Below are 15,269 nucleotides of genomic sequence, written 5' to 3'. Positions count from 1 at the left end.
TTATTAAGTACTAATAATATTCCGCACTATTATACATATTTTATTTGGCGTTCACTTGGTGTGCAATTCTTTTTTCTACGAGATTCTATTCTATTTTAAAAAGTTTAAGTAATTAAAAAATTGATTAAAAATATTGTCTATACCCCGCGTTGCCATACCCCGTAGTGTTATATAAGAATATTCAAGAAAGTTTAGGGGAGATCACTCCCGGTTTATTTATTTTATATTTTGTGTTTTTGCTACAATATGTAAATTATCATAAGCTTTCATATGCACTACAAAAAACAAAACAAAAAACAACTAAATTTTAATAAAGGTATTCAGTACATAATGTAGCGACCCACCTTGATAGTGGTTTTGTAAATAACAAACAGATCTACTACAGTAGTGATGTTATACAGTAGCTGACACATGCTGTTGCGTAAAAAATATATACATGAGCTGTAGTATGAAAGATCGGCAAACGTTCAGACTACTACCATGACTTATTTACCTTATTTAGCTAGTCAAATAAGTGTGCTCATAAGGCCTTTTAATATATTTGTACTAAACAAATTAAAAAGCAATTACTTCTCTTAATTATTTTTTTTAAAATACATACTAAAGAATGATAAAGTATAAAAAGGAAATGTATTTAAAATCAATAATATTAATACAAAAACATAAAAATAAACATAACACGAGAACCTTTTACACATACAAACCTTTCATGTTTCATATTCTTTTGACCGACTTGAGGTTAAGAGGTATTACGGCAGTATTACAATGAAAACATGGTTTTCAAAACAGACAAATGCACTCACACACGTGACATTTTGATGAAATTTATTTTAATTGAAAAATAAAAATATAGTCATTTTTTTCAAAACCCGATCTGGCCAGAAATGAGTATCTTATGATCGAATTATGTGTTTGTATATATATTAAATATATTAAACAATATTAAATTTAAAAAAAAAACATAAGACCGTCAATGTAAAAATGTTCAGATCAACTAAAATAATCCTATACACTATTAAAATTTTGCTGTGAGATATTTTGTCTGATATATTTTGTCTGAGATCATTTGTCCGTGGTATCATTTGTCCTGATATATTTTGTCCTGTTATATTTTGTCCGTGAGATAATTTGTCCTTGAGATAATTTGTCCTTGAGATCAGTTGCCGTTGAGATCATTTGTCCTGAGATCATTTGTCATGGAACCTTATATATATATATATATATATATATATATATATATATATATATATATATATATATATATAGTGAAAGGTAAACAATTATTTAAATATATAAATAGATAAAATTGTTACAACATATTTGTAAAAAGAGTCATTTAAAAATTAATTAAATGTATATTATAATACATAATATACAAGTAAAACAACGTTATAACAATGAAATAATGACTATTAGAAATACAATCTGTTTTTATGATTAGGGGTCATCCATAAATGACGTCACGCTTTTTTGACGATTTTACCTCCCCCCTCCTCCCCTCCGTCACACGTCGTCACAAAAAGCCAGAACCTCCCCCCTAAAATGACGTCACACCTCAACCTACAACACCAATCAAAATTGCAGTTGAGTTTTTTTAAAACATCGATATTTTTCTAAAATCTTGTCTAAACTATTACAATTTATTAAAACAGTTATCTAGAACGCGAAATAACGTCTAAAATTCGTTTTCTAACATTGCTTTTTTATAATGCAAAAGTGTGACGTCGCAACATCTGAACCCCCCCCCCTCCCCCTCATCACACATCGTCACAAAATTACGCCCCCCCCCTCCCCCCTGCGAGTGTGACGTCATTTATGGATGACCCCTTACACGAATAAAACTTTCAAGAATCCTGCAAAACATGACATAAATAATTTACAAAACAATATTCAATTGCTTAAAATATTAAAGTATCTTTATAAATTGGTCAGAAGAGGGCGCCGCAGGTTGCATTTTGATTCTCTTTTAACACGTATCACAGAGCGAACGTCCAAGAAAATCCTCAGATCCTAGCGAGTCTTGGCTGGCTGGTTACATAAGGCCGGGCGTGCCTACTCCATCAAAGGTTGCACCTTCACGCTTGATCAAAAGATAAAAAATAAAACTAGTTTTCACCCATGTGGAGAAATTAAAAATTCACCGAGGAACAAAACATGTTCAGACAAGGAAGAGAGTGTGTTTTTAATGTAGTCTTTCGTCGTCCGGGTTGTTTTTTTTTATCTCCTGACCTTGGTATTAGCAATAAATGTGATTTTTAATCACCTACCTGTAATTTTTAATCGCAATTCTTATGGTTTTTAACCCAATATTTGTGACTTTTAATCGCATACATGTTTCTAATCCCAATACCTATAATCCCAATCCCCATGGTTTCTATTCCCAATACCTGTTTTCTAATCCCAATCCCCCTACCTGTGATTTCAAACCCCCTACCTGTGATTTCAAATCCCCCTACCTGTGATTTCTAGCCTTCCCACGATAGATCCACTTGATGCTGACGAAGATGACAACACACAGAATGACAAGCAGGCCAAGAGAAACTGTCACGCCCACAATGACATTGGTTCTACTGTCTGAGCCTAGAGGAAACATAAGATATCTATTATTTGATTGATCTAGATTTAGACATAACCCTAGAGGGAAACATTAGATATCAATGATTTGTTTGATCTAGATTTAGACATAGAACTATTGGTTTTCTGAATTTGGATCAGTTCATAAAAAATCTTTGTTGACCAAATTGTATCATTGACCAGCTGATGTTGGAGATAAAGTATTTATAACTATCTAAAAACCTCACAAAGTGTCTGAGTAACATCTCTTACTTTAATATTTTGATTCAAACATTATTTACCATCCAGGGTGGTTTATGTAAGACGCTCGGACAGGAAAGAGGGGGGGGGGGGTGTTACATTAGAAAAAGTGGTCAAGGGTTAATTATTGAATTAATCCGTTCACCTATTTTTATAAATCACACATATTTATAATATGTAAAAAACGTAAAAGCAAATGCAGTTCTAAAAAATATTGTTCGAAAATTTTTGTTTTTATAGTTCTCAATAAAATGTATTTTTCGGTATTGTGGTGAATAATGCGAAGAGAAATGGTATAATATATATATTATATATATATATATATATTGATGTAATAATTTGTTTGAAATACAAACCTATTCGGAAACATAAAAATCGCCGACAGGACCATTGTCAAATATCGTTGTAGGGATTATATTCATGACAAGTTCGGCATTAGGATTAGGATTATGGTAAGAGCCGAGCGTAAGACAAAAATTAGCGTTTAGATATTGCATTCTATTCGACGAACCGTGCTTGAAAAAAAATGTTAACAATTCTATTTAGGCAGGCTATCTGTGTAATCAGATTCTCCACGCTCCAGCGTACAACTATACGGTCCTGACGTTATTCAATGAACCAACTAGAACCGCAGGTAGATCTTAAGTGGGTGGGGCTTCTAAGGGGGGGGGGTGTCACGTCGGATCAAATCTCACCTTTTGTATATACATTGAATGCTATTTAATAAGCACCTTGTATGTATTCATCAATTGTTATATATTTTTTATATTTCTACTGTCGTCTTTATAACTTAAAGATAAACAGAGGATTTTTTTTTACCTGGCATTGATTGGCATTGCTTTGTACCTTCTCTAACCCCATTGAAAATATACTAAACCAATATGGCAAGCCACCCATGTCACGTTGTGTTATGTAAAATGTGCATGATCACAACTACACGTTTTTTTTTTTATTTCCATCGATTGCATTGAGTATCAAAATATTTAATGAAGTAAGGATTGAGGCTCCTGATATCTGATATTATTTACAATTTATATTTCTTACTACAGTTATACATTTATAAATAAAACACAAATACAGAGAAAAGATATTACAAAAAATATTAATCAGCTTCTAGATTTTTACAAATACAAAGATTTGCAATACAATAAAAAAAAAGGTTGATCAAAATTAAAAAAAAAACCCACTAATTTTTTAGGTTTTGAACTTAAACTTTATTTACACACAATATTGTTATTAAACACAGAAGCCATTAACAATGTAATACATTTCAATTATACATAAGAAGACTGATTTTCAGTGAAAGTTTTTATTTGCATTTCAGTTGTGGTAAAAATAAAGTATCGTAGTAAGAAATTTTTTTTTTCCATTTTATGTCGTAGTATATGCCTCCGCCTTATATTTACAGGAAACGCCCTTTCATTCACCTTATAGTATACACCCATGTCTCTCTCCTTTTATAATATGCCTCCAGTCCCTCTGTTCATGACTTAAGCTCCAGTCCTCGCACTTGTATAAAGTCGATACAATCTCCATTCTTTAAAATTGTGTAAGCGCTAAACTAAGAACCGAATCTTTATTTTTAAAATCCATATTAGTTTACTTACCTTAAAGGTAAGGTTATAATCCTTCAAAATTTCAACGGTTTTAAATGGTGAATCGGTTGGTCACCCAACATATCAAAACATTGATCGCAAGTTTCAATCGTTTAAAACATATAATTACATGTTACAGTTAAAATCTGTTAATTTTGTAGTTTTAGTGTTATAGAACATAACTACCAGGTGCACTACTAAATCGTTGTACTATGGTATTTATATTCTAGCTTTTTGTGTTATTAGCTTTACCTAAAAGTGTTAGATACTATAAGCAAGTTAATAACTTGAAAAAAAAAGTTTTTATTATTGTTGTAAGCGTTAAGGCGTTAGTCTGCATACACGTAGAGGGTACCAATGTCAACAGACACGTTTTATGTGTGGGGATTCAGGGTGAGCAGTCTAGTGTGTACGATAAGATCGTGTTTAGCTGTTGATATGCTACAGACATACCTATACTTTGGGATGATGTGTAGTTGTTGATATGTTACACTTACCTATACTTTGGGATGATGTGGCTGATGTAATGTTCATTACTGGGTTGTTATTGGATGTTGGTGTTGATGTTGGTGATAATGTTGTGGATGTTTGGCCTGTTAATGCTCGTGTTGATGTTCCTGTTGGCGTTAATATTGTTGTTGATGTTTGGTCAGTTGAAACTAGTGTTGATGATGTTGTTGTTGTTGTTGTTTGGTCTGCTGATGTTGATGCCGGTGTTGATGTTGATGATGGTGTTGTTAATTGGTCTGTTGAAGCTTGTATTGATGTTGGAGTCGATGTTGACGTTAATGTTGTCGTGGATGTCTGGTCTGTGGATGTTTGTGTTGATGTCTCTGTGGATGTTTGTGTTGATGTCTCTGTGGATGTTTGTGTTGATGTCTCTGTGGATGTTTGTGTTGATGTCAGATCAGCAGATGTTGTTGAAGTCTTCAGCGTGACATTAGTTGCCTCCGTATCCACCCTGCAATGTCAACAGGCTATCAAAAACTTATAATAATTTACCACACTAATACACTACAATGCTATAACCACAAATGCAACACACAAATTAACTATAAACTGACCCGAATAATTTTTACCTAAATGCGTAGAGGCCTGGCGTGCCAACGTCCGTATCATTGACGATGCTCCACAAGGTCCACGAAAATGACTGGGGTAGCAGGAACCCTGCAGCACCCCCTCCCTTGTAGAAGCCAATCTGTAACGCACCCCCGGGGTTACTCAGTTGTTACAATCACCACAGGACGAATCTCATCAGTTACAATGTGTACATACTGAACACCCACCCCCAGAATCACTCAGTTGTTACAATCACAACAGGACGAATCTCATCAGTTGAGGGACAAATCTCATCAGTTACAATGTGTACATACTGAACACCCACCCCCAGAATCACTCAGTTGTTACAATCACAACAGGACGAATCTCATCAGTTGAGGGACAAATCTCATCAGTTACAATGTTTACATACTGAACACGCACCCCCGGGGTTACTCATTTGCTACAATCACAACAGGACGAATCTCATCAGTTGAGGGACAAATCTCATCAGTTACAATGTTTACATACTGAACACGCACCCCCGGGGTTACTCATTTGCTACAATCACAACAGGACGAATCTCATCAGTTGAGGGACAAATCTCATCAGTTACAATGTTTACATACTGAACACGCACCCCCGGGGTTACTCATTTGCTACAATCACAACAGGACGAATCTCATCAGTTGAGGGACAAATCTCATCATTTACAATGTTTACATACTGAACACGCACCCCCGGGGTTACTCATTTGCTACAATCACAACAGGACGAATCTCATCATTTGAGGGACAAATCTCATCATTTACAATGTTTACATACTGAACATGCACCCCGAGGATTACTCAATTGTTATATTCACCACGGGACAAATCTCATCAGTTGAGGGACAAATCTCATCATTTACAATGTTTACATACTGAACACGCACCCCAAGAGTTACTCAGTTGCAGTGGCGTAGCGAGGTCGGGTGTCACCCGGTGCGGCACTTAATGGTGTCACCTCCAGAGGCGTAGCGACCCTTCCCGGGACAAACTTTCAAATTTTTTATTTGCACCCCCACCTCAAACTTTCGATTTGCACCCCCCTTAAGTTTTTCTCTATATATTTTCCTTTTTTTTTTGCCTTTTGTCACCCCCGCCCCCCTAAATTGTGTCACCCGGCGCGTTCCGCACCCCCCGACCCCCCCCCCTCGCTATGCCTCTGCTCAGTTGCTACAATCACAACAGGACGAATCTAATCAGTTGAGGGACAAATCTCATCAATTACAATGTTTACATACTGAACACGCACCCCGAGGATTACTCAGTTGCTATAATAGGCTATAATAGGTAATAGACGGGGGGCTCCACCCCGAAAAGTTGCTCAAGTTTGAGATTAGGTGCGAGGTTTAGGGGTATGATTAAGACTTTATTTAGTACGAATGTCTAGTAACTACGTGTAGATCAAGGTGAAATGCGGTTAAAATGGCGATTCTGGATTAAAAAACTGTTTACATTGACATTTTTCATTTCGGGTTAAATTTGAAGTCGAGGTTCTGATTTTGTTTTGGTTTCGATTCAGAGAAAAAGAAAAACATTATATTATAATTATAATTATATTATTATTATATTACTATAATTATACGAGAAAAATGGCCCGTTGAGGAAGGATACACCGGGCGCTAGGTTGATAGTGCTGTCTCTTTTCTCTAAACTAAAACCAACCCACCCCCCCCACACACACCACCCCCCCCCACCCCCCACCCCACACCCACCCCACACACCAGCCCCCCCCCACCCCACCCACCGCCACCCACCCCCACCCCACCCCCACCCCCCAAAAAACATGTCTACCGTCCCATTCAACGAAATATAATTATATACTTTTTCCAGTGTCCGCCCCCTCCCCGAAAATTTTACCCCCGCCCCCGAAAATTTCAAGTACCCCCACCGCTCTCCGGGGAGGAAAAAGTCTAAATGAAACACTGGTGTCGCGCTTAGCCACTACGCGAAGAATTGCATTAAAGAAATTGCGAGAAAACCACTTTTTAGATTAGACACATTAATTAGGCGGTAATTTTATTATAGAGTATCGATGAGGAAACCACCGCCCCACCCACCCCCCCACTCACACCTCCCCCCCCCCCACTCCCCACCCCCCCACCCCCCCCCCCCCCCACTCCCAAAAAAACATGTCTACCGTCCCATTCAACGAAATATAATTATATACTTTTTCCAGTGTCCGCCCCCCCTCCCCGAAAATTCTAACCCCGCCCTCGAAAATTTCAATTACCCCCACCCCTCTCCGGGGAGGAAAAAGTCTGAAAGAAACACTGGTGTCGCGCTTAGCCACTACCCGAAGAATTGCATTAAAGAAATTGCAAGAAAACCACTTTTTAGATTAGACACATTAATTAGGCGGTAATTTTATTATAGAGTATCGATGAAGAATTTTCTTTTGAGTTGGGGAGGGGGGGGGCTCAGACGTTCTTACGCGGGGGGTGGGGCTTCGCCCCTACCCGAAGAATTGTATGCAAGAAACTCTTCACGCAAACCATTAAGATTAGACAACGTTTCCTTTTTATTCAATGTTAACGCGAAAATCAATGACGTCATATAACTGTGAGCACTCTCTGGGTTTGAGATTATTTTCTACTCTGTGCTAAATGTGTCGACGTCATACTTCGTTTTTCGAATTACTGTGCATGTTTTTAAATTGCTTGTCTTTTCTCTAGAGCGTTCTTGTCAGACAGATAGATAGATAGATAGATAGAGAGACAGCGAAACTATTATTATAGATTATTATTATAAAAATTATATTATTATATTATATATATATATACTAGCCGTGCCGTCGCGACCGAAACCTTCACTGGCCTTTATAAAAATGTATCTGTAAGGGATCGAGACTTATGTTTATTAAGTGGCAAATATCGGGCGCCCTTAACTCTTTAACTTACCGTAAACAACCACAATATCCACAACGACTAAAACTAATATAAACACAAACAGGAACACAAATACGAACATGAGCATGTAAAGTGGCAGACCTAGGAATATCAACATGAATAGGAACAGAAACATCAACCTTTTTTTATGTAGTTTTAATTTTTGTTTATCACCCATAACGTAAGTTTATTTTCTCAGCTGACAACCACTTAGCCCTATTACCTATATATAGCTTACCTGTAGCTTGAGAGGTTCTTCGTCGTGGAAGTCGGGATCAAGGTAGTACGTGAAGTCGGGTTCGTCGTACAGCCACTGTATATCCAGGTACTGAAACGTTGCTATGGTAACAGTTCCGTCCGTGGCGAGCACCATTTGAAATGTGTTGACCTGCAGCAGTTCAGGCGTTAAGTTTGTTAGGACACATGTTTGCACAATTACATTTTACGTTCGCAATATAGGACATTTTTTAAAGTACATATGATTGATCATATTTTTGACGTACACATTTTTAGATAATTACGAACGCATTATAGTACACCACCTTTGTACATTATACAACAATAACATTTTCCGTTAAACATTTATGTTTCACAAATAAATTACCTGACACATACACATGCTAATGCAATAAGTTTAGTGTATAAATTAGCAGGCGAGGTGGGGAGGTAAGGGAGTAGGGGTGTAGCTTTGTATGAGAACTATGATAAAATGCTAGCTGTCTACTGGTGCAGTGTGGGGGGGGGGGGGGGAAGGGGGGTTACATTTTTATATTTTATGTTCCATTATATCTTCACGATTCCTTTTCATTTATTCATATGATGAAAATGTTTTTTTCAAACGGGGGTGGGGTGGGATGCTTGGGCGTTTTAAAAATAATGTGAAGAGAGCTCATGAAAATTCCGATGGAGGAAGAACACTGATGAAACGTCAACTAACCCTGTAGTTGAAGAGAGGGGGTGGTTTCACTTCGAGTGTTTCACAAACAATATCTCTACTTCATGCCAATTAAAATTGGGGTGAGATGGATGCAATGGATATCTACCACGGGGAAGCACTGGTTCCTCCCTGGGGTTACTGCTACCTTCAGAGAGACACCTGCAACAAGCGGTTGTCTCTCACTTAACACCAACTGACCCTGTGCTTGTTATCCTCGACGTAGAGACAGCCCACTTTGTCCCAGGTGACCACTAGCGCGTAGGTCGGCAGGAAGTTGTCAGAGAACTGGGAGAATCTCCTGGCCAACGTTGCGATGTTCTCCAGCTGGGTTGCCTCTGTGGTCAGTCTGTCGAATGGTCAATAGGACTCAAGTTCTGGTAGGTAAATGGTCAATACGACTCAAGGTCTGGTAGGTCAATGGTCAATAGGACACAAGTTCTGGTAGGTCAATGGTCAATACGGCTCAAGTTCTGATAGGTAAATGGTCAATACGACTCAAGTTCTGATAGGTCAATGGTCAATACGACTCAAGTTCTGGTAGGTAACACTTCTGGTGGGTCTATAGTCTATGCAACACAAAGTTCTGGTAGGTCAGTGGTCTATGTAACACAAAGTTCTGGTAGGTCAATAATTTATGTAACACTATGGTCAGGTAGGTCAATAGTCATTAGTTCTGGTAGATCAATATTTTATGCAGCACTGAGATCTGGTATTTGAATAATCAATTCTACTTATTCTAAATTTTGTTATACCAATGGTCAAGTGAGCTCTACGTTTTTAGACGAATATAGTCAATAAAACCCCGCTTCGTTAGTCCATACAATAGGTTTTGATTGAAATAAAACAAATATTAAAACATTTATAATAACAAGCTTTTAAATGCTCTGAAATTAAAATAAACTTTTGTAGCTGATGAGATTCCTTACATAGTGTAGCGACCATTTTTTTTATTAAAGAAACCAAGTTTGTTTTATTTTCTTATTTTCAGTGCATTTCGATTCTTATACACTGGTTTTTATATTTGGTCTTCCCCGCCCACATTTTAGTTATTTGTTCTAAAAGAAATTGACACTTGCGTTAAAACCAGTAGTTTGTGATCTTAAAAAAAAAATCAGCTAACTGTCACTACTTTGTTCGTGGTCGACGCTAAGGCATGAAATCAGCCAAATGTGAAGAACAGTTCACTAGTGTAAACAAGCTGATAGGGTAATCGCTTGAGCTTTCTCACTAACTTTAGAGATTTTTATAAAATTACATTTTAATAGCTAATTATCTATTGAATTTGATTAATAGGTAAATATCCTTGCATTGTCATTGATGAAGAATTTATCTTGAAAGTTTGAACGAAATTGCTGGATTAGAAGTGGGCCAAAATTGACTTACAACATTTGCCAGAAACCCACAAACTGACATTGTGAACTGAGTAAAAGCGTGTAAAATGCTACTCAATTTGTTAGTAGGCGAAAACTAGAACGAAGTGTAGTCTTCTCAAATGCTCCTCCAGTCAAAGTATTCTAAAGCCAACACGTAATGACAATGACTTATCTGTAATTGTCGATTGTTTTCCTCAATAGTCTCTGGCTTACCTGTAATAAACGTTGCCTAATCCACTGGAAGCGGAGCTAGACATCAATGACAACCACGGGACAACTGCGGGGAATTCAGCGACTTTATCCTTCAAGGCGTATACATCTCGGATGGTACTGTCTCCAAGAGTCACAAAGCCATCTTCATAAATCTGTCATCAAATAGTCATATTCTTTCAACAGTTTTTTTTAAGTTCTTAAAATAATTAAAAAAAAAAAGAATTATATCAGCTTCTTAAAAATAAATTCTAATGTAATATTTTTTAAGTCCTTACATAATTTTAACTGTTCTAAAATATTTTCATTACCTTTTAAACCAGTTTATTAGTATTTATTAGTATTTAATTATTTTTTAAAAATGTATCCCATTTTTACTTTTTCGTATACGAAGTATAGAGAAAGTATTGTAATCATGCAAAAAAAAAATCGAGATTTTGCAAATCTCGACGTTTTACAAGCACATGTGAACTAGTACAAGCCAGTAACGTGATCTCAATATAAGCAAGCACATGTGAACTAGTACAAGTCAGTAACGTGATCTCAATATAAGCAAGCACATGTGAACTAGTACAAGCCAGTAACGTGATCTCAATATAAGCAAGCACATGTGAACTTAGTCAACTAACAAGTGGACCATAACGTCAACAGACACGCATCGTTTGAGGACACTTTTATCTGTGCGGCATCTACAGGGTAGATTGAATATATTATTTATGACGGGGAGCGGGAGGGGGTGGGAGTGGGGATAACGCGCTTTTATCAGAAATTTTCATTAAAAAAGGTAATCACGTTTTGAGTGATTTTAAGTAGGCTTAAACATACATTACCCCACATGCACACATATATGTGTATATTTATGTTATATTTTTTTTACAGTATAAATATTTTTTTATTACAAACAATGTTGTGGTTCAATAGTCACACATTTTCTTTACATCCAAGAAGAGTTGAAAAAAAAATCTATTAAAATCAACACAATCACATGATCCTAGAAAAATCTGAATGCAACGCAAGAGTGAGAACATGTTCTAAATGCAGAGAAGTTCAACAACGAACATTATGACGTTTCAAGCCCTCAACATTACATTTTTTTAAAACTCTGATAATTCTCTACACTTGATGTTACTGTTATTTTCATTTCCTTCTCTTAATGTAAAGATTTTCAACAGCGATATCAAAACTCTCCTCTCCGATGTTCGTCATCAAGGATGATGCATTCAAATAAACTCTGTTCTGAGTTTGGGCAATTGTTCTAGCTATATTCTGGGCAGCTCTGATCTTCCTAAGCTTGAGGTAACCAGGGTTCATGCTCATGGCTTCACCAATCAGCCTGGCAGCCTCAGCTTCTCCCTCAGCCTGTACTACCTTCTGTTGTTTCTCTTGAATGGCTCTCTCCACCAAAAACTGGGCTCTCTGTGCAACTTGTTGGGCAATCTGTTTTGATTCAACGGCTGATGAATACTAACTGCCAAAACTAAGCTCTGTGATAGAGACATCATCCTGAATGATGTGGAAATCTTTAGCTCTCTGAGTTAACTCACGCCTGATTAACAGTGAAACTTGTTGACGCTGAGTGATGAGTTGAGATGCATTAAATTTGGCCACAAAACTCTTCAAGACTTCATGACAAGTAGATGGTAACACACGCTCATCAAAGTCTGTGCCAAGTTGCCTGTAAATTTGAGGCAATGACAAGGCACTTGGTGTAGACAAGACTCTCAAAGAGCTGTTAACAATCTGTAAATCTTTGCTTCCAGTAGGGGAAGAGATTTTGTGAGGCCTTGACCAAATATCACAAATAGTGGGATATTGAAACCATGGCACGCTGAAATGTAATCCTTCTACATATACACCAGGTTTAATGCCAGACAACATGGTAAAGATTATAGCCATGTATCCACCATCAACAGTGTTAAAAGATTGTGTTAGGCCGTAAATCTCTCCAGCAAAAGCCAATATGCCAACCCCAAAGCTTTTAGGCCCAGCTATCTTCAATCGTCCGGCGACTTCCGCAGCCTTTTTAGGATCCATTATGTTATATATAAAGATGAAATGGACTATGCAAATCTGTATGTTTGTGGATGCACTGCATAAAGTAAAAAACCTCGACTTGATCGACATTGTGTATTATTTTTAAAGTATTAATTTTTTTAATGAAAATCTGAATTGATAATTTTAAAAACTCAATATTGATTATTTTAAAATGAAATTTTTATTTTACAACTTTTTATTTCTTGACAAAATGTGCTAAAACAAAATTAAACTAAATGTATAACCCTTTACAAAATTAAAAATTTTGGTTGAAAAAAGTCTAAAAATTATGTCTCTTTTTATTAATTACTTCCCTTGATATATTGACTTACAAAAAATAATTTAAAAGTCTATTTTGATGTTGGAAAAAGACCAACAATTATCTCATTATCATGATTTGTTAAAGTGTAATGTGGTAGGTAAAACACAGGTATTTTAATTACTACTTTTTTTTTAAATTTTGTACACAGAATGTACTGTTTGCTAATTATTATTTTTGAACAATAACAGTTTTGACGTTCCTAAATGTCCTCTATTTTTCCGTTTATGTTTACATTTGCGTTATTTATTGCTTTTATGTTTGTGTTTGTGTTTGCGTTTGTATATGTGTTTGTTTTTCCGTTTCTGCTTGCAATTGGTTTTATGTTTGCGTGCGTGTTTGAGTTAATATTTGCGTCTGTGATACGCTTGCGTTTTGTTTTTTTTTCTTTGTGGTTGGTTGTGGTTAGAGTTAGGTTTAGGGTTATGTGTTATTTTCTTAAACGTCCATATTTGCATATAGACATTTAATTTGAATGTAATATATTTACTAAATCCGGGTAATGCCGGATATGTGTTGCTTAATTTAACAAACTCACAAGTTACGGTCCTTTACAGACAGGTTTTTTCACAGAGGTTAGTGTAGGGCTGGTGGGGACAGCTAGTTACTACTAAATGTGGTTTATTGGCAACCGGTAGATCTAACTACATGTGATATATGTCTAACCACTCAATACACATGTGATATAGCTAACGACTCATACAACATACTTCATACATCTAACCACACTTATGACATTTCTAAACACTCACCAATAACTCACTAATAACTGTGATTTACATAACCACTCACCTGAAACGTGGAATAACTGCTCCCATAGAATGGCATCGAGTTAGGAAAACTCTGCACATTAAAATACTCCCCTGACGCCAGTGCAGTGTCCCCGGCATCGGCGCCGTACGGCTGAACTGAACATATCACGTGACACAGGCACAAGAAAACGAAACCACTTGCTAACATCCTCTTGTAATCCTTACTGAGATACGCGCGCATTCTCTCCATCTTTAAGTCTTAGAAGTATTTCACCTAAGAATGCAGAAGTAACCTAGTAATTTGTTTTCACAGAATCAGTTTCTAAGTTTGGCGGGGGGGGGGGGGGGGGGGGGGAGAGATAGGCGAATCTGTGACCATCGTATATATATATATATATATATATATATATATATATATAGATGCCCAATGGTTTTAGTCATGAAACTCTATTGTAAATTTTTAAAATTTAAGGTACTGTAAAAAAAAAAGAATGAATTGATAAAGTGCAATATGGTAGGTAAAACATCGATATTTTAAATACTGCCTTTTATTTATTTTATACACTAACGTACTGTTTACTAATTATTATTCTATCTTTTGGTTTGCGGACAAGCTGGGGTTTTTATTGTCATTCACTGAATCAAGCGCGTCCGCCGGCGTTTGGACAAGGTGTAATTTTGGCGCCACGGGCTAAACTGTGAGCACTATGCGTTTCTGTTTGCATTTAAGTTGTGTTTATGTTATGAGTGTTGTATTTGTTTTTTCGTTTGTGTTTTTGTGTTTGGTTTTGTGTTTTGCATTGTGTATGTGTTGAGTACTATTAAAGATACATAAATGAAATTTCACATGTAAGTCGAAGATCTAATTATATGCCTTCTGTCAAATTTTGAGTAATTTCCGTTGACCGGAAGTAGTAATTTTCGCTATTTCCGATTTCTCTGAAAACGAATGTGAATTTATAAAGTACTAATAATATTCCGCACTATTATGTACATTTTATTTGGTGTTCTCTTGGTATGCAACTCTTTTTTCTACGAGATTTTATTCTATTTTAAAAAGTTTATTTAAAATGGATTAAAAATCATGTCTATATCCCGAGTTGCCATCCCCCGAAGTGTTATATAAGAATATTCGAGAAAGTTTAGGGGAGATCACTCCCGGTTTATTTTTATTTTTTTAAATTATTTTTTAAATTTTAAAATGCTTTTATTTGAAATTTAAAATAAATATATGATAATTATCATATTTTACATAATTTCACACT

At 36.2% G+C, this 15,269-nt stretch overlaps 1 protein-coding gene, 1 long non-coding RNA gene and 1 pseudogene across 2 annotated transcripts; all 3 read right to left on the bottom strand.

The window, feature by feature from the left end:
* Positions 1-1,887: 1,887 nt before the first annotated feature.
* On the bottom strand, positions 1,888-5,061 carry LOC131942086 (uncharacterized). Its single transcript, XR_009386707.1, has 3 exons — positions 4,907-5,061; positions 2,457-2,580; positions 1,888-2,080 (listed from the first exon to the last, which is right to left on the bottom strand). It is a non-coding gene; the product is annotated as an uncharacterized LOC131942086 (long non-coding RNA).
* LOC131942101 (nidogen-2-like) lies at positions 5,059-14,255 on the bottom strand. The gene is made up of 6 exons (XM_059301822.1): positions 14,045-14,255; positions 10,903-11,054; positions 9,515-9,662; positions 8,618-8,767; positions 5,489-5,607; positions 5,059-5,218 (listed from the first exon to the last, which is right to left on the bottom strand). Exons 1-6 carry the CDS (start codon positions 14,252-14,254, stop codon positions 5,059-5,061), a joined length of 939 nt encoding a protein of 312 aa, XP_059157805.1. The 5' UTR covers position 14,255.
* On the bottom strand, positions 12,037-12,933 carry LOC131942098 (prohibitin-2-like; annotated as a pseudogene).
* Positions 14,256-15,269: the final 1,014 nt, after the last annotated feature.

The sequence above is a fragment of the Physella acuta genome, unplaced genomic scaffold (genome assembly GCF_028476545.2).
Source record: "Physella acuta isolate Inbredline_101_S28 unplaced genomic scaffold, ASM2847654v3 ptg000387l, whole genome shotgun sequence".
In the NCBI taxonomy this organism is placed as follows: Eukaryota; Metazoa; Mollusca; class Gastropoda; family Physidae; genus Physella; species Physella acuta.
The sequence above is the reverse complement of the archived record's forward strand: the minus strand, read 5'-3'. Positions and strand labels throughout refer to the sequence as shown.

Excerpts from the sequence above, each read along its gene's own strand:
- LOC131942101 (XM_059301822.1), bottom strand. The coding sequence starts at position 14,254 with ATGGAGAGAATGCGCGCGTATCTCAGTAAGGATTACAAGAGGATGTTA. Across the intron at positions 9,663-10,902 it reads TTAGGCAACGTTTATTACAG|ACTGACCACAGAGGCAACCC; the intron begins GTAAGCCAGAGA and ends ACCATTCGACAG. Across the intron at positions 5,608-8,617 it reads AAGAACCTCTCAAGCTACAG|ATTGGCTTCTACAAGGGAGG; the intron begins GTAAGCTATATA and ends GGTGCGTTACAG.